The 20,349-nt window shown below is 32.4% G+C and overlaps 1 protein-coding gene across 1 annotated transcript; it reads left to right on the top strand.

The window, feature by feature from the left end:
* Window positions 1-3,580: 3,580 nt before the first annotated feature.
* Window positions 3,581-18,143, top strand: LOC145304620 (phosrestin-1-like). The gene is made up of 18 exons (XM_080146540.1): window positions 3,581-3,659; window positions 4,152-4,237; window positions 5,227-5,358; window positions 5,669-5,758; window positions 6,008-6,070; window positions 9,953-10,038; window positions 10,393-10,408; window positions 10,733-10,779; window positions 11,271-11,299; window positions 11,813-11,925; window positions 12,523-12,579; window positions 13,618-13,713; window positions 14,467-14,530; window positions 15,275-15,342; window positions 15,945-16,028; window positions 16,552-16,629; window positions 17,156-17,197; window positions 17,959-18,143. Exons 1-18 carry the CDS (start codon window positions 3,617-3,619, stop codon window positions 17,962-17,964), a joined length of 1,200 nt encoding a protein of 399 aa, XP_080002666.1. The 5' UTR covers window positions 3,581-3,616; the 3' UTR covers window positions 17,965-18,143.
* The last annotated feature ends 2,206 nt before the right edge of the window (window positions 18,144-20,349 follow it).

Here is a 20,349-nt window from a genome sequence, read left to right as displayed (position 1 = left end):
CAAAACTGGCGAAGGTTTAATGGACATTCGGAATTAATTGTATGGATTATAGAGATGCTACGTTAAAGTAATCATCATGCAATGTTCTCAAATGACAGAGCAATTCATATACGCCTAAACCCATTATTAATGTCTGCTACGGACGTACGAATGGAAGGTACAACACTATATATAGAAAAGCTTCGCTTTCAATAATATTAATTATGATAATTATCGCATAGAAAAATTAATATTATGATATATTACCTAAATGGTAAGGCTTCTAATCTAGGCAAATATTTTATGCTAAGTTTTTGCAATGATTATTTTGTAATATAATTTACTTGAAATAGTACGCCAACAAGTTCTGATTATATAAATCCAGTATGGCTTCAAAACCTATCCTACTATCTTCTGGATTAGAACCAGTTCTTAACCATACTGATAAATCCTATTATACACAATTTTGTAATTTGACCACTCGGGGCCGACATAACAAGACCCATATTACTTCTTTTCAATTTACTATTCTCAAAAAAATGTCTATAATATACCCCTAGAGGCCTTCAGGAAAACTTGAGGTGAGGAGGAGGGAGGGGAGTCCACCTCCCTTCATTTTTATTTTTGTTTAAAAAAATAGATTGGGGGGATTTTTCTATAAGGGCGAGATTGGTGCTACCCTCCTCAAAAATAGGTATAATCGTGTCACTGTCCAGGACCTATGAGAAGCTTTATTGTAAATGGGAACCATATCACCGGTTCGCGAGATCCTTCGGCACAGACAGACAGACACACACACTAACACATTTTTATTATGAGGTTAACTACTCTGCTATTTTTTTCGACCACTTCCTAAAATGTCTCTGTACAATTAACTACCCCTTGTCTATAACCTAAAATAAATAAATAACTGCAACGGTTAAGTATATAATAAATCATAAATAATTTTTTGTACATTTTGACAATAGAAAACTTCATTCATTAGTAAAATAAAACCTTGAAATAAATTCATATAAGGTAAAAGTATAGATTTAGCCAGGGCTCGGCAGCCGCGCGTAAGCCGCCTGTACGCCTAAGAGAAATCAACCTCTTACAATTTTAATAAGCACCTGAAAGTCTAAACCTGACCCAATTATGGAAACCCCTGTTTTCAAATCATTCAAACGGATTTAAATTTGAGGCTTAGTCGCAGATGACGAGCTGCTGCCGAGCCCTAGAATTAACTATAAAACTAAATGCAAAGATAACTTACAACTGCTGGAAATTTTACATATTAACTCATCTACAATATAAACATTTCATTTGTCACCTATTTTAAGCGAAATTTTTCTATAATTAGGGTCAGTTCGTCCCTAACTTTACGTACATTTTGAACTTGCTAATTTTATAAGAATTTTTATATTATACAATGATCTTATTCATCTAATCTTTCAGACAAGTATTCCTTAGACAACTAAGATATATATTTTAAAAGAAGCATCTCTATAATCAAGTCCTAAGTATGTCCTTAAACAGTATCCATAAATTTAATCAATTTTGCAACAAATTACATACAATTTACATACAATGATATAGTGTTCATTAAGTTATGATGCTCTGCAAGTGTTCATGTTCGTTTGTTCTACAGTCTGATTTCAGAGATTTGCTTTTAAGGATGTTGTCATCCTTGTTTAAATGCCATATATATATACTTTTAGATAGGGAGGGAGGGACGTTAGACTGTAAATTGATACTTCCCTTATTAAAACACAAAAGGCCTTTAAATCATATGTACTCATAGCCAAAGAGGGAGGGGGACATTGGACTGTAAATTGATGGATTGGTAAAAAACCTTTAGGGTCAAAGAGTTTTCTAATTTGCACCAAAATACCTAACTGTTTGAGTAAGTTTGAAATAAATGGGACGATACTGACATGCCTCAATTTTGATCAGATTTGTAAAGTGATTAGAAACTTTGTTAGTATCTGAAGTAATGGTTATAGTTGGTTGTTTTTGAAAAGAAATTTAAAAGTTTTTTCAGTATCGTTCCGAAACCGATTAATATCCGGTGGATTAGAACCGTTTCTCTGCCATACTAAAGATTATGTATAGCACCGTTTTATATCCAATTTTCTATGACTATAAAAATGTACAATTATAAGATTAAAACCAGTTTTTTTTAGCCTGTGCCTTTGACATCTGGGGGCTAAAAAATCGGTTATAATGTTATAATTGTAAATTTTTATTTTCGTGAAAAAGCTGTTGATAATACGATGCAATAATTAAATTTTTGTACTTGATCATATAAATATAAGTAAGAATAAGATTATACTTATGCTTGAAAATTGTAAGGATTCTTATTATGCTAAGGACATTACAGTTACACACAGACAGACAGACACACATACATTGTGTTACACAATTTTAGGTAGCATGGCTGCTCTATAATTGTATGACTTTGTCAGTCTGTTGTCTGATGATAAATTGATAACCATCACCAATAATGATAAATAAAATTAACCCTTAAAATTATTGGTTAACATAATTATACACTACAAGTTTAGAAACTACCAATCAAAATATAATAAAGTACCCAAAGTTTATGAGATATGATAATACTTTGAGTACCAGTGTAATTAACAGTCCATTGTCCACTTCATTCTTATACGCATTGATGGAGTTCTTAGCACAAAATCACTACCTACTTATGGATGTTGTCATCTTTGTTTTCTAGGCTTTTTTAATTTTTACATCGCTCTCTTTCAAATTTGTTCTTGTACACAAACATACAAACAAATATACAATCATAGTACACAGGGAGGGAGGGGACATTAGGCTTTAAATTACACTGGTAACCAAAGTTTTAGAAACACGTTTGATTATTCTTATTTTTGGGTATAATATTTAATTTTGATTGTCTTTTTCCAAACTTTTTAGTCTTTAGATGTGGTAACTAAGTTTATTATCATAGAGGATGTAATTCAACTTATTGTCCATTGTATTATCCCTTAAGATCCCTGTCTCTCTAATACATAAAGAGAGATTATAATTACAAATTTCTGAAGAATAATGCAAAATAAAGGTTTACTTGTTAAAAAAAACCAGTTAGTATTTGTTAGTACAGGCTACTGATACGTCCTGCAAAGTAACAGGAAGTCTTTCTGCGTGTTTGTACCTTAAGACCTCGCTAACCATAGGACCGATATGGTTCTCTCCTTCATACTGAAGCTTCCTAAAGATCCATTGAAGATTTATAACTATTTTGGGTGATGTTAACTCCACCCTCCCAAGAAAAATTGCCCCTAAAAAAATACCCAGAAAAAAAATTCTTTGACTTTTTCGTTTCAAAATAAAAATGGAAAATAGAGGATCGACTTAGCCCCCTTTACTTAAGTGTATTAGGGGCCTAGACGCTAGTATTTATATAAACAAAGAGGACCACATCCATAAAAGCGAACCTCATCAAATCAGACAAACGAAAACAAATATAGTCAACAAAAAAAATAGTGTCAGTGCAAGTCTTAACAAAAATTCTGTGTAAATTTGTCTTACATTTTAACACTTGAGTATAACATTGTGTATATCAAATAAAATAAAGTAATTAATACAAAAAATGTAAAATAAACAAACTATGATTTAGAAGATATTATTTTCCAAAATGGGAACAAGTGTAAAAATATTTAAAAAGGCATCTCCGAACGGTAAGATATGTTTTTTTCTCAATTCTTGGCGCATTCGCTCGTCGTCTGGGGGGTGGTGGTAGGTTCGAATCTCTGCTTAACACAGCATTAAAACTAAAGACGATAAAAATGGTTCCTACTGCTGCGACATAATTAATAGTAAGAGTAGTGGGGTGGGGGGGGGGGGTTGTGTTGGCCGATAACGGGCGCAACTCATTACCATGCACAGTCGGGACTTCCAGATAAAGGTTGTGCGATCAAAGAGTTGGTTGTCCGTTGTTTGTTACCTAATACCCTGGGTGTTTGGATAGTTATCCTTGGTTGGTTAACATTTAGTGTCATTGACAGCAGACTCTCCTGTAAGAGGTTTTTGATATGTATAAGAATCATCACTGTAAGGGAGAACTGTATCGTTTCAGCGGTTAGCAAGATCTATCGCAAAACTCATTTACACACTGGTAGAAAGACATCCCGTTACTTTTATATAAAGAATTTCCAAATATAAATTTTCAGGTAAATTTTACCTGTATATGAACCAGAGAGAGTATGTGCAGTGCGAGGGAAGCCTAGAACAAGTACATGGAGTATTATTTTCAGAGGTATGGATATATATTCCAGGAACAACGCATAACCCGTTTTTTATCTGGTATGTGATAAGTGATTAATATTCGCCTAACACTGAGTCATAACTAGAGACGTTAAAACTTGTTCTTACCGCTTCTTTGTCAGGTGCACGACATTCTATTAAGAGTTGGAAAAATGCTTAACCTAAATTGGCGGATTATTATGACTTCAAGACAAAGGTCAAGTAATGAAAGAGTTGGTTCTCTATAGGATGTTGGCCGCGTAATTATATTCTTCATTAGCAAACTTAGTTTAGGAAACACCAGATAAATATACTTCATGGTGTATCACTAGAGTTTATCCAGCTGTACCTGTCCAGCTAAACCTATTTAAAAAAGATTATAAAATCTTCAAATTATGGCAGGGAGAGAAGGAAAATTTGACCTTCATAGTCTGAACTCTTATTAACCAATATTTTATCCACTAATGGTGGTGTATGCACAGTTTGTGGTACAGTTCCGTCCTGGCAAGAAGATTCTCAGTCATAATAATTGTTATCACAGGACTGGGATGCCTGTTTGAAGGGTGGTGGTGTATGTAAAGCTAGTGGTGGTTTAGTTCTGCCATAGGAAGGATTTTCAATCCATAATAATTGTTATTACAGGACTGGGATATCTGTCTGAAGGGTGGGAAGGTGGTGAATGCACAGCAGGTTGTCCAGTTCCGTCATGGCAAGGATTTCTGAGTTTTAATAATTGTTATTACAGGACTGGGATGCCTTTCTGAAGGAAGGCCTGGCATAATAATTTATATTACAGAACTGGGATGCCTGTTTGAAGGGTGGCCAGGTGGTGAATGTACAACTGGTTGTACAGTTCTGTCATAGCAAGAAGGTTCTGAGCCATAATAACTTGTATTCCAGGACTGGGATGCCTGTCTGAAAGGTGGTCGAGTGGTGTATGTACAATTTGTTGTCCAGTTGTCATTGCTAGGAGGTTCTCAGCTATAATAATTATTATTACAGGACTGGGATGCCTGTCTGAAGGGAGGCCGGGTGGTGTATGTGCAGCTGGTTGTCCAGTTCCGTCATGGCAAGGAAGAGGATGAGGTCATGGGCGTATCATTCAAGAAGGAGCTCATCATTGATAGGAAACAGGTATACTTTAATAAAAGTAAGAGGATGTTTCTATGTATGTGGCTTAATACCTCGCTAACAGTTAAACCTGTATGTTTCTCCTTTTCAGTGAGGTTTCTTATAGGTTTAAATAAGGATTTTAATTGGGTTGAGTGAGAGTACATACACTTTCCCAAAAGTAATAGCCCTCAGAAGAAAAAAAAAACTGTCACTAATTTTGTATGTCATCATTTGGAATATACATTAATTAGTCGACCATTGTCTTATCCCTTTAGATCCCTCACTAAGATGCGACAAATTATTGTTAAAACTAGAAATTATAATTTTTCAGGTAAATGTTAAAGATGTGAAGGAGGAGACAAAATTCCAGAGTGTTATGATAAAAAGACTTGGAAAGGGGGCTGTTCCATTTACTTTGAAGGTAATACAATTGAAACGGCAATTTCCCTCAAAATGCATTGTTGAGCACTAAACCCTTCGCCTACTTTAAAAAGTTGAAGAAAAAAAAGATGGTTGGAGATGTTTTTCGTTTGTTCTTCTAACTTTGAGTTATTTTATAATTTTTTTGTTTTAAAAAAACACCACCACAAACCTTTAAAACCCCTCATTTTATACCCTAAACAACGAAAAAGCTTGAACGCCTATATACCTTTATATTTATTTTGTTTAGTTTCCAGACTTGGCCCCAAATTCTGTTCTAATTTGCAACGAAGATGAAGATATTCCAGAAAAGGTAAAAAAAGAAATGACAGACCAACTTATATTTTAATTTCAGACAGGTGGGGGAGGTCAGAAAAATAGCCTAAAACTATCCTAATACATTATAAAGCTTCCTTAAAAAAGAACAAAAAATTCGGCTTTTATCGGGGTCTTTGGCTTCTGAAAATTCTTACTGCTTTATATATTAGGATTAGGGTCAAAAACATTTTTTAAATGTAAAAAAAAATTAAAAATAGCTTTTTTCTATAGCTTTGGAAGCGTAAGGGATACGACAAAAGAAAAAAGTAAAAGCTCACCTTGGACTTACAGAATATCTTAGTTATATAGAGTAGCTTTGCTACTAATAATATGACTAATATTTGTATTAGAATTGTATGGGAGTGACCTACCTAGTAAAAGCTCACCTTGCAAATAATATATGGACAGACATATTAACATATCTTAGTTATATAGAGTAGCTTTGCTACTAATAATATGACTAATATTTGTATTAGAATTGTATGGGAGTTACCTACCTAGTAAAAGCTCACCTTGGAAATAATATATAGACAGACATATTAACATATCTTAGTTATATAGAGTACCTTAGCTATTAATAATATGACTAATATTTGTATTAGAATTGTATGGGAGTGACCTACCTAGTAAAAGCTCACCTTGGAAATAATATATGTGGACAGACATATGGACATATTTTAGTTATATAGAGTAGCTTTGCTAATAATAATATGACTAATATTTGTATTAGAATTGTATGGGAGTGACCTACCTAGTAAAAGCTCACCTTGCAAATAATATATGGACAGACATATTAACATATCTTAGTTATATAGAGTAGCTTTGCTACTAATAATATGACTAATATTTGTATTAGAATTGTATGGGAGTTACCTACCTAGTAAAAGCTCACCTTGGAAATAATATATAGACAGACATATTAACATATCTTAGTTATATAGAGTACCTTAGCTATTAATAATATGACTAATATTTGTATTAGAATTGTATGGGAGTGACCTACCTAGTAAAGCTCATCTTGCAAATAACACATGGACAGACATATGGACATATCTTAGTTATATAGAGTAGCTTTGCTACAAATAATATGACTAATATTTGTATTAGAATTGTATGGGAGTGACCTACCTAGTAAAAGCTCACCTTGGAAATAATATATGTGGACAGACATATGGACATATTTTAGTTATATAGAGTAGCTTTGCTAATAATAATATGACTAATATTTGTATTAGAATTGTATGGGAGTGACCTACCTAGTAAAAGCTCACCTTGCAAATAATATATGGACAGACATATTAACATATCTTAGTTATATAGAGTAGCTTTGCTACTAATAATATGACTAATATTTGTATTAGAATTGTATGGGAGTTACCTACCTAGTAAAAGCTCACCTTGGAAATAATATATAGACAGACATATTAACATATCTTAGTTATATAGAGTACCTTAGCTATTAATAATATGACTAATATTTGTATTAGAATTGTATGGGAGTGACCTACCTAGTAAAAGCTCACCTTGGAAATAATATATGTGGACAGACATATGGACATATTTTAGTTATATAGAGTAGCTTTGCTAATAATAATATGACTAATATTTGTATTAGAATTGTATGGGAGTGACCTACCTAGTAAAAGCTCACCTTGCAAATAATATATGGACAGACATATTAACATATCTTAGTTATATAGAGTAGCTTTGCTACTAATAATATGACTAATATTTGTATTAGAATTGTATGGGAGTTACCTACCTTGTAAAAGCTCACCTTGGAAATAATATATGGACAGACATGTGGACATATCTTAGTTATATAGAGTACCTTAGCTATTAATAATAGGACTAATATTTGTATTAGAATTGTATGGGAGTGACCTACCTAGTAAAAGCTCACCTTGGAAATAACACATGAACAGACGTATGGACATATCTTAGTTATATAGAGTAGCTAATAATATGACTAATATATGTATCAGAATTGTATGGGAGTGACCTACCTAGTAAAAGCTCACCTTGGAAACAATATATGGACAGACGTATGGACATATCTTAGTTATATAGAGTAGCTTTGCTAATAATAATATGACCAATATAAATTATTAGAATTGTATGGGAGTGACCTACCTAGTAAAAGCTCATCTTGGAAATAATATATGGACGGACATATGGAAATATCTTAGTTATATAGAGTAGCTTTGCTACTAATAATATGACTAATATTTGTATTAGAATTGTATGGGAGTGACCTACCTAGTAAAAGCTCACCTTGGAAATAATATATGGACAGACATATGGACATATCTTAGTTATATAGAGTAGCTTTGCTACTAATAATATGACTAATATTTGTATTAGAATTGTATGGGAGTGACCTACCTAGTAAAAGCTCACCTTGGAAATAATATATGGACGGCCGTATGAACATATCTTAGTTATATAGAGTAGCTTTGCTACTAATAATATGACTAATACTTGTATTAGAATTGTATGGGAGTGACCTACCTAGTAAAGCTCATCTTGAAAATAACATATGGACAGACATATGGACATATCTTAGTTATATAGAGTTGCTTTGCTACTAATAATATGACTAATATTTGTATTAGAATTGTATGGGAGTGACCTACCTTGTAAAAGCTCACCTTGGAAATAACACATGGACAGACATATGGACATATCTTAGTTTTGTAGAGTACCTTTGCTACTAATAATATGACTAATATTTAAATTAAAATTGTATGGGAATGACTTATATTGTAAAAGCTCACCTTGGAAATAATATGAAATGAAATGAAATGAAATATATGGACGGACGCATAGACATATCTTGTTTTGTAGAGTAGCTTTGCTTCAAATAAATAATATGACTAATATTTGTATTAGAATTGTATGGGAGTGACCTACCTAGTAAAAGCTCACTAGGAAATAACACATGAACAGACGTATGGACATATCTTAGTTATATAGAGTAGCTTTGCTACAAATAATATGACTAATATTTTATTAGAATTGTATGGGATTGACCTACCTAGTAAAAGCTCACTAGGAAATAACATATGAACAGACATATTAACATATCTTAGTTTTGTAGAGTAGCTTTGCTACTAATAATATGACTAATACTTGTATTAGAATTGTATGGGAGTGACCTACCTTGTAAAAGCTCACCTTGGAAATAATATATGGACGGATGTATTGACATTCCTTAGTTATATAAAGTAGCTTTGCTAATAATAATATGACTAATATTTGTATTAAAATTGTATGGGAGTGACCTACCTTGTAAAAGCTCACCTTGGCAACAATATATGGACGGACGTAAAGACATATCTTAGTTATATTGAGTAGCTTTGCTAATAATAATATGACCAATACTTGTATTAGAATTGTATGGGAGTGACCTACCTAGTAAAAGCTCACTAGGAAATAACATATGGACAGACATATAGACATATCTTAGTTATATAGAGTAGCTTTGCTACTAATAATATGACTCATATAAATTATTAGAATTGTATGGGAGTGACCTTGGAAATAATATATGGACAGACGTATGGACATATCTTAGTTATATAGAGTAGCTTTGCTACTAATAATATGACTAATACTTGTATTAGAATTGTATGGGAGTGACCTACCTTGTAAAAGCTCACCTTGGCATTAATATATGGACGGACATATGGACATATCTTAGTTTTGTAGAGTAGCTTTGCTACTATTAATATGACTAATACTTGTATTAGAATTGTATGGGAGTGACCTACCAAGTAAAGCTCATCTTGAAAATAATATATGGACGGACATATGGACATATCTTAGTTATATAGAGTAGCTTTGCTACTAATAATATGACTAATATTTGTATTAGAATTGTATGGGAGTGACCTACCTTGTAAAAGCTCACCTTGCAAATAACAAGGACGACTATGAAGGAAACAAAGACTCTGTAATCAGGAATTTGAAAATTAACAACAACAAAAATTTATCAACTGTTTTAGAAAAAAACTAACTTAATTGGGCAATAATTTGGGGATCTTAAGGGATAAGACAATGGCTGATAGTTGATAAACATTCCTCAATGATGATACACAAAATTAATTCTTCTGTAGATTAAAATTAGTGGTTGAAACATAAGAACACTCAATTATTAAACTAAGCAATCAAAATTCTATAGTCCCCAAAGTTATTAAGTCATCAAATTAGGTTTGTTATCATAAAACTTTGGGACCACTCTCTGGCAATAATTACATAAAATTACTTTTTAATTAATATATTATTACATTTGATTGAATTTTCAAATTTTTCAAGTATGAGAATAAAGAAGGTAATTTTCATTAGTAGCGCAGCTACTCTATAACCAGAGTGTGTTAGTCCTTCAGTATGACAATACTTTATGAATAGAAATTACTTTAGCTTAAATGCTTCAGTGATTTTTAGTTTTATTTTTATTTAAGCCAACTTTAATTGTTGATTTGCCAACTTCTTGTATTTAAAAGTCAAAATTTATCATTCTTTTTTCATCCAAGCTATTGTCAATGCTACTAAAAGACAAAAGCTGCAGGCTGAAACCGCCCTATGGATACTAATGTTGAAAATGGAAGGAAATTTCAATAAAAAGACAATATTGACCAACCTTTTTTCTTTTTAGTCTCAAAATGTACCAGCAGACAAAACCCAGAAACCACCTATTGGCAGGAAAACTTTTATTCCATTATCAATATTCATTCAAAACCAGAACATTTAAAGATTAAAATTATTATACATTCTCACCAGAAGCTATTTTGCAATTCTTTGTTTTTTATTAGTTTTAAAAGTCGGGACGGTGCTTTCATACAAAGTGACTGTTAAGCTCAGATAAGTTATAACCTTTCCCCCACCCCGCCTCATTAAATTTAATATGGGGGAGGGTGTAGTTTTTTATGCTTACCCCATGCATGTGGCCCTAACCCCGAGGGGCCTCTATATGTTGCAACCCAACCCTGCTGGAACCCAGAACCTAACCTAGTCTAAGTAAAAACAAAAAATCGAAAAAATTCTTTTCTTATTTCAATTTTCAAAAATAATGAGATATTAGTCCTCAAATTACTATTGTGCCACTCAATACAGAAAGACATGCAGATAGAGACATATTTAGATAGTAGCCTATATAAATTGACTATAAATAAAATAAAAGTGTCTAAACACAGAATGGAGAAAGAGTTCACATTTGCGTCAGGTTAACTTTTATAGAAAAAAAATCATTTATTTTTTCAATTAACGCCGAAATAAATGACTGTGGTTTTAACATGTAGGGAGTGGGCATGTGACTGTAAATTAAACTAGTATCCAAAGTTGTATAACCATGTTATCTTATGTGTAGGTTCATAAATGGGTTATTATTATATTATGATCGTTTGGTTCCAAACAATAAGTGTTCAAACTTTTAAACCAATAATTTTAATCTACAGGAGAAGTAATTTTATTCATTAATTTATCTTCCATTGTCTTATCCCTTAGATTCCAAAGTTTTACTCAAAATAAGGAGTCTCTTTTTCAGAAAAGTAACTAAAATAGCGTCCAAGGGGGGGGGGTGTGGTAAATGAATGAAAATATTTTTCATTTTACCCCCCTCTCCATGTAAAATTTACCCCTACCTTAGGAAAGGGTAATTACCCCCCCCCCCCCCAAACAATTTTGGACATCTATCCCCATTACCCTCGGGCTACGGTTTTATGCTATTTTATTCCAGGTAAAGTGCTGCTGGAAGCCAGCCTGCCCAAGGAATATTTCTACCACGGGGAGGAGGTCCCGGTCAACTTCACCATCAACAACAACAGCAACAAGCTCATCAAGCAAATCAAGGTTGTCACAATTTTTTTAGTGCTATAGCAATAACATGAATGTAAGATTCTACTGCCGTAACGTTTGAAGGCCACATGTTATCAATAAAACTAAATTATGAAAACAATTACGTTAATTACTTTAATCTCTATAAGTTTATTAATATTTGAAAGTATAACACAAAGAAAAAAGGCGAAACACAAAAAGCCATTGATAAACAATGTAAGTTTAAAAGCAGATGTTAAGTTGTCATAAAAAAAGAGAGAGAAAAAAATGAGTTGTGTAACTAGATGATATACAAACATTAAATCACGAAACCTTTATTAATAAAGGAGAAGATGATTAAAGCCCCTTTATGACGTCATACGATAGAATAGCCATTGGTCAATGGCAGTGTATACTGGCCTCTCATTGGCTGTTCTATCGTATGACGTCATAATATGTGGATGGAATTTAATCATCTTCAAAAACTGACTTTGACAAATATAAAGACACGGACATAGTCGTTGGGGACAGTGTCAGTCGTATGTGGAAACGGTCATCTATCCCAAATGCCAGCCAAAATGAATGTAATAATAAGTATTGATATTTAGAAATATAATTACTTTTTTTGTTTAGTGCTCAGTAAGACAAAACATTGTTATCTCAACAGTAAATGCTAATTACAGCGTTAAGGTAAATCTTGTTCAACTTTGTTATTAGTTTTCCTTCAAATATTATAATAGCTTATTATTGCCACAATAAATGTTTAAGTATAGATGCATAATCCAGACAGCTACCTGCCATAAATGGCAGGGACCCTGTCCTTATTTTGTATTTGGTGTTTGAAATCAGCTGATGGCTTAAGAAATATAAACACAAAAGCAGTTGCTTAAAAGGATGATGTAGATATTAGATACATTAAAATAGAATAAAGATAGATAGTAAAAATGGATGTCTAATGAAATATGTATATCTGTCTACTTTCTATCTATCTAGGTAGCACCTATATGTTCAAAATTACCAATATACTATATTTCTACTTTTTAAATTTCTATCTAGGTAGTCAGTATGTACAATGAAAAATGCCCTATAGAGCGATTATATCTATATTTCTATTTCTATCTATCTAGATAGCAAAAATGAATATCTATCTATCTACTTTCTATCTATCTAGGTAACCAGTGAATAGTGAAAAATGATATCCAAATAGAGAATGTATATCTATTTACCTAGCTTTTTATCTATTTAGGTAGCCAGGGTAAATAGTTAAAATGGATGTTCTTTAGTGTCAATATATCTATCTTTCTATTTTCTATCTATTTAGGTAGCTAGTAAGAACAGTGATATAGAACCTGTATATTATCAATTTACTATCTATCTTTCTATTTTCTATATATCTATTTACTTTCTATCTAGGTAGCCAGTATGAACAATGAAAATGGATGTCCTATAGAGCTAGTATATCTAAATTTCTACTTTCTATCTAGATAGTAAAAATTAGAATATACATCTATCTACTTTCTATCTATCTAGGTAACCAGTATGAACAGTGAAAATGGATGTCCCATAGAGCCAGTATATATATCTTTTTATACTTTCCATCTAGGTAGCCAGTATGAACAGTGGAAATAGATGTCCAATATTACCAATATATATTTGCCAGTCTACTTTCTACCTTTCTAGGTAGCCACTACTCTGGATGTACAATAGCATTCATAAATTTATATCTAGGTAGCCAGTATGAACAGTGAAAATGGATGTCCCATAGAGCCGGGATCAAATTTGCAACACACAATTCCTCTCAAACCTTTGGCTCAGTCTTGTATTGTAAGTAACAAATGGATATAGAATACGTGAATATGTATATTGACAGGGGAAAATAAATATGTCGTCAATTTAGATTGCTAATATGGAAGATTTATAGGTCGGTTTGTACATCTATTAAGAGGGGATCCCCCCCATTCTTACATTATTCAACTAAGAAAAATCTGGTGCAACTTTTAAGTATTAATATGTATATCGATTAAGTAACTTCACTTTTACAGTTAATGATGTTTTCCCCCAGTATCAATCAAACAATGAACCATCCCCTCTACTCTAAAAATAAATTACAAATTACTAAGGGTTTGTCGTTATTTACCTATACTTAAGCCCATTGAGGACCCTACCTGCGGTGCTGTAACGCTTCAGAGCTATTTAGCACCTAGTATAACCTAAAACTTGACCTAAAATAAGAAACAAACAAGCGAAAGACTAAACACCTAATTTGTTTTCAATTTATTTCAAGAGAAGGAGGGGGAGGGGTGATGGTGATTGAAACTAAGTGACAGTTATAATTACACAATCTTAATACCGAAGAATCTCTATTGTAAAATTGTACAAATAAGTTATTAAACTGTTTCCTGTATATAAACAATTCTTCGACAAATCAAAAAAATTCTGACAATTTGCAAGTATCAATGTTCGTTTGCCTTCCGATAGATTTTAGATTTTTGCTTTTATGGATGTTGTCCTCCTTGTTGTTAACTAATTCCTTGATAAAATACAAGTATATTGAAATTTTTAGTTGTTTAATTTCAGGGAACCTCCAGAGGCCTGTGTTTAGATGCATGGATTGGCAAAAATCAGACTGATTTAAATTTAGGTAATAATTATTCATTTCCACAGGATGTAAACCAGTTCTGAGCCATTCTGAAAAATCATGTATTATATCGTTTTCTAGTCCTCTTAGGTCCAAGAAAATGTGATTGATTTCATTATCAGCAGAAAACTGTCTATAATACGATATAATTTATATTTATGTACTTGTATATTGGTTTTGTCCTTATTCTGTAACTTTGTGTACTTTTGAATTTGGCAAAGTGTTTGAATAATTATTATATATTTATATTTTGATTTTTTTACAGCAAAGCTTTTTACATTTATAATCGGTCCATTTGTCACTCGTTCTGTAAATTATTATTGTAAAAAGTGTTTTATCAAGATTTTGAAATTTGCATGATTCCTGTCAGGTATAATTTAGAAAACTCTGTAATTATTACTTAAAAGATGTATGCCCATTTAAAAGATTTTTAGCAGTTTTAAAGAAAAAAAAATATATGATCTAAATATCTCAATATCTTGATATGAATAATTTATGGTTAATCAAAAAAATAATAACGATGGATTATCTCTATAACTAAGTTTAAAATTAAATTGTATTTTATCCATACGAAGCACTCAATATTCAAATATTTTGAAGCTAGAATTTCTTTGAGACTTGTAAATAAAGTTTTTGTTTTCGATTGAAGAAAATAACCTTATAAGAAACAGACTAACAGGAAATAAAAGGATAAAAAAAAAATCTCCCAAATAATTTATAAAAATCTACAAAATATGTTATTTTCAGCCTCTTCAAGTTTATCTACTGGAAATGATAATGATCAGCTGGGCGTGGTTGTCACATATGTTGTCAAAGTAAGTAGAGAAGCGAAGCTACTGTATAACTTGGCTCTGTCTGTAGGTCTACAATTTCTCTAAAGATATTGTACACTACATGTTTTATTTGTTATTTCTGTACTTTTTATGAAAACTAGCTTCTATGCCCATTAGGGCCTCTAGGGAGTGGGTGTGGAATTTGAAGATAATTTTTATTATATGATGATTTATGGACGTTCAGACTGAAGTAATACAGTAATAAGATAGGACAATTAGCAATGGACAACTAACGTGGATTTAAATTATTGGTGGATAATTTTAAACAATAAATATTTGTACAACCAAATCATGATTTGATAAAAAGCCTTCAAAGTTTTTAAGCAAACGAATGTGAATATGTTTTTTTAAAGCTATTGGAATAAGTCTATGTAGTACCCTAAATAACTGCTTATATAATAGTAACTGCACTACTAAAAGGTCAAATAGAGTAAATCAACAAAAATTAGATTTTCCTAGAGACTATATTAGTTTGATGTCTGATTTTTCTAGTGTAGATTTTCATAACTTTAATGCATTATTGACCATTTGTTTTCATTTGCAGTTAGAATACTTCTTTACATATTTGGCGGGTTTTTTTTCAGGTAAAGCTGGTGTTCAGTGGTATGAGTAACGACCTTGTCTTGGATATTCCTTTCAAACTTGTACACCCAGCACCTAATACTGAGGTATGAGTGCATAGCGGTTACACCCCCCCCCCCCCAAGAGGCCTCTAGGGGCACTTGAGGTTGAGATGGAGGGTGGGGGATAAAATCCCCAATTTAATTTTTATTTTTTAAAAAAAGAAGTTTTAAAGAATGTGTTTTTTTTTGTGGCGAGGGGTTGATTTCTATTAGGTTGGTGATGGTACCCTCCCCTAAATTCTCAGAATCTAGGAGAACCATATTAGCGGTAAGATAGAACCTTCGGTACAAACAGAGAGACAGATGGACACACATATCCTATCAATTTAATGAACGGATTAGCGGATGCATCCATAGCATCTAAGGGCTCCGAATTTGATGAGAAAAATCACCTAAGACCATCTTAAGATTTAAATAAAAAAATACAATAGCCTAAAACCATCCTGGGATTTTTGTAAGGCTTCCTTAAAATGGAGAACTGAAACAGCTTATTAGTTAAAGGAATCTTAAGCATCAGACGGAAAAACGTATTCGTTTATTTAGTAGCAAAATTACCCAATCATTTTAGCTGATGGAAAACCTAAAGAAGGAGAAGGAACTGGCTACTGAGAAAATGTCATCTGATGTAAAAAGACGACTTTTTATGGTATTTTACATTTTTTGAATAATTTATTATAATATTCGGATAAAATTTGATACTAGTGCATTTGCCTCTGGCTCCAGTCTCAAGGGAGGATAAATAAAGGAAAATTTCACCACATGTTACCTCATATCTATAATACAAAGTAGAATGATGTCTGTCTGTCCGTCTGTCCCTTAAGATCTCAGTAACCACTGAATCGATCGGATTCTACTCTTCAGGGAATATACCAACTGGTCAAGTGGTGGTTTTAAGCTATTTTCTTGTGGGATGGGACACCCCCAACCCCCTTAAAAATGAAAATTCTCCCCCAACATTTTGTAAATTTTAAAAAATTACCTCATAGGCCAAAGCCCCTAGAGGCTAGGGGCAAAGCCGCTAGTTTTTTTAAAAGAAGAAGGACCATAATCTATTACACAACTTTGTCTGTCTAGCGGTTATAGAGTTTTTAAGCTTCAAATGGACAGATGGACTTCTTTGACTTATAGATATATTCAACTTTATAACACTAAAATTTTGCTTATTTGTTTAGCAACAAGACAGTGTTCTATATGAAAGTTTCCATGCTAGCCAGGTAAATATTATCATCATTTAATGACAACTATAAAGATAGCGTACAGGATAGTGGACGATAAATACTTTTTTCCCCCAAATTTTATAAATTGATATTCCGGTCTTTTTTTATGGAATGGAAGGAAAAAGGCAGAATTAGGTGTCTATAGAGGCGTCTTGGCATAATTTACAAACGATTTACCTTATTATCGATTCTATCTCATACCTAATAACCTATCCCATGTAAGTTCAAATCTTAGAAAAGTAATTTCGGCTCTTTTTCGGAAAAACTTCGTCTCCTGTACATGATCCGAAAGATTTAGTACGTTTCCCTTCTTTTCCCTAATAGGTTAATGTTTCATTGGTTTTTATTAAAATTTGTTTCAAAATTTCATTAGATTATCAATATGTCGATAATTTGCCAGGCATTATCACTTTTAAATACCATATAGTGGACATTATTATGGTTTTTCCTTATTGTGATTATCATTATTCCAAAATAATTTGAAAGAAGAGTAGGGGACCGGGGTAGTTTTTTCTTGTGAGTTTACCTTAGATTATACTGTGTAGAGTGTGGCCTCGCAGGGTAAGTACCCACTAGAGGTTAGACTAGACATAGAAAAATATTTTTTTAAATTCGAGGGGGGGGGGGGTTCTGCCCTTAATGGGCACTTTGAGAGAAAGAACCCACTATTAAAACAGTATATTGACATAATCCTATTTGCTTTGACAAGAAATACAAGTTTTATTTGAAGCAGACAACCTACCCATATTTATTTTCAGGATTAAAATCTGTTCATGTTGTGTGAGAAGATGTGTGGTCTAATATTTGGTGTTGTATTTATCTATTATAATTTATATCGTAATCTATCTGTTAAATTGTAAATAAAAATAAATTTTGATTATTGAATTGTAGTTTTTTCTTTAAAGTATCCCCAAATGAAATAAACCTTTTACAATTTGAAAAATCAGTTGGATGTCTAAACCTTCTAACTCTTCAGAGTACTTCAGAGAATATGGCGGTTTCTTTTAAGTGCCTAGTCTAGCATAGTACAACCCCTCATCCTCCAAATTAATTTGTTTATTTTACTTTATGTTATAATCGACTTTGTTATGTTAGGTTATAATGAGATTAGGATTTCCCCATTCCACTAAAAAAAATAACAACTCACGTGGTTGTAATCTAAAGAAGTGGTAATTTTTTGTATCATATTAGGAATATACATAAATTTATCGGCCGTAGACTCATCCCTTTTTATCTCTGGAAATTACACTGGTACTAAAAGTTTGGATCTACTGCAGTTCACAGTAAAATATTGCTGGTAACGAATATTGCTAAAAATCTATGAATTTTAACGGCTGCTAGCTGTCAAACGACTGAACGTACAGATCATCCCCGCACACTGTTTTAAGCATCATAAGAAGGCCTACAAATAATCTGGAATAGCCATAAATCAATAATGCATAGTTATCTCGCAGTGCAGATAAATGCGTGAAAAAGGCCTATTTTACGCGTTTTTTCTTCAGTGAAGCTTTCCCTGTGCATCATTGGATCTTGGCTATTCCAGATTATTTGTAGGCCTTCTTATACTTCTTATACCGCTTAAAATGGTGTGCGGGTATGATCTGTACGTTCAGCCGTTTGGCAGCAAGCAGCCTTTAAAATTCATAGATTTTTAGCAATATTCGTTACCAGCAATATTTTACCGTGAACTGCAGTAGATCCAAAAGTTTTATAAACATGGCATTGTTTGACCTTAAAACTTTTGGTACTCACTCACATTAAATCTTTATTGGTTAATTGAAACTAGTCTCTAATTTAGCCTACAGAGGAGATACTGTTGTTTATCGTATTGGGGGTTTACACCAATTTATCGGACATTGCATAATTCATTAAGATCTCTTCTGGCAACAAACAAAAAAGTCACTAAACCTTACTTTTAAATAAAATATTCAAGTATTTTCTCTTTCAAAAGCGAAATTGTAAGTAGTCTTGCCACTCTAAATTTAAGATGTCTCTTCATCCCACTACAGCTTTTGGGGATTTCTTCGTTAATATTCAGAAAAGAAAGCTGCAATTTGTTGGAAGGATATTCTTTGACAGTTAAAGTTTTCATAAGAAGCTACACTATTAAGGAGAACCATATTGATTCTTTGGTAACGAGATCCTTTTATTCTGTTACTTTTATATGAGGATTACTCAAAAAAAATTAAACAAAAAATCTTCCAAACAGAAAAAAGAAAATCAGCTGGTTTTGGATCAGTATAATTTGTGTGTTACAAGAGAATGGACGAGTTAGTTGTAGGTTGCAACATCCGGTAAAAATTGCTCCAGATTTCCAGAATTGTGTCACCGTCAATGGAGAACTCACAATAGAAATACCATCAAAAATGAAGGATAGTCCTTTCATTTAGGCTCTCAAATTTTAATACCATCGAAATTGTTAATGCATTTGAAGTAATGTTGTTGCTGTTTCATTTGGTAACTTGGCCATAAAGGATGCATGAATGGTTAAATTTGACCCTCCCCAAAAATTATGTGAACTTACAATGTAAAGGAGAACCATATTGGTTAGTTGGTTAGGAAGATCCTTCACTACAAAAAAAAAAACTCAAAGACACACAGTCTCAGATCCTATGCTATACTGTTGTATACAGTAGTAGGGTATTTTTGTTTGTCTGTGAGGCAGGATCTTAGTATCCCATGAACCAAACGTCCCAACTCTTAGAATAGTTTTAGGCTATTTAAATTTTTTTTAAATATTTAAGTCAATTTCGAGAAATTCCCATAAAAAAGCCCTAAAGTTTTAATTTGTTCAAATTTGTGTGTATGTATGTCTGCTAAGATCTTGTGAACAGATGTACTGATCATTCCACAGTTTTCATGAAAGTTTGATATTGTTTAAGGCAGGTTTTATGCTCTGATGCGCAATTCATATAAAAGGAAAAGTGAGCATAGTTGATCTCGGGAATGAAGCAAAAGCTCCACGCTTTATACCCTTGGGCTAAAAATATTTATTCTTTGACATATTGATTAGAAGTAATACAATTCTCATAAAGAAATTTTAAATTCTCTGGGCATTTATGACAAACTAACTAACCAAATAGAGTAAATATTTATTTGTCAAAGACTTACATACAAAGTGAGTTATAGAGTAACTTTGCTACTAAAAA

The sequence above is a fragment of the Acartia tonsa genome, chromosome 13, assembly GCF_053477335.1.
Source record: "Acartia tonsa isolate MP-2025a chromosome 13, ASM5347733v1, whole genome shotgun sequence".
NCBI lineage: Eukaryota > Metazoa > Arthropoda > Copepoda > Calanoida > Acartiidae > Acartia > Acartia tonsa.
The sequence above is the reverse complement of the archived record's forward strand: the minus strand, read 5'-3'. Positions and strand labels throughout refer to the sequence as shown.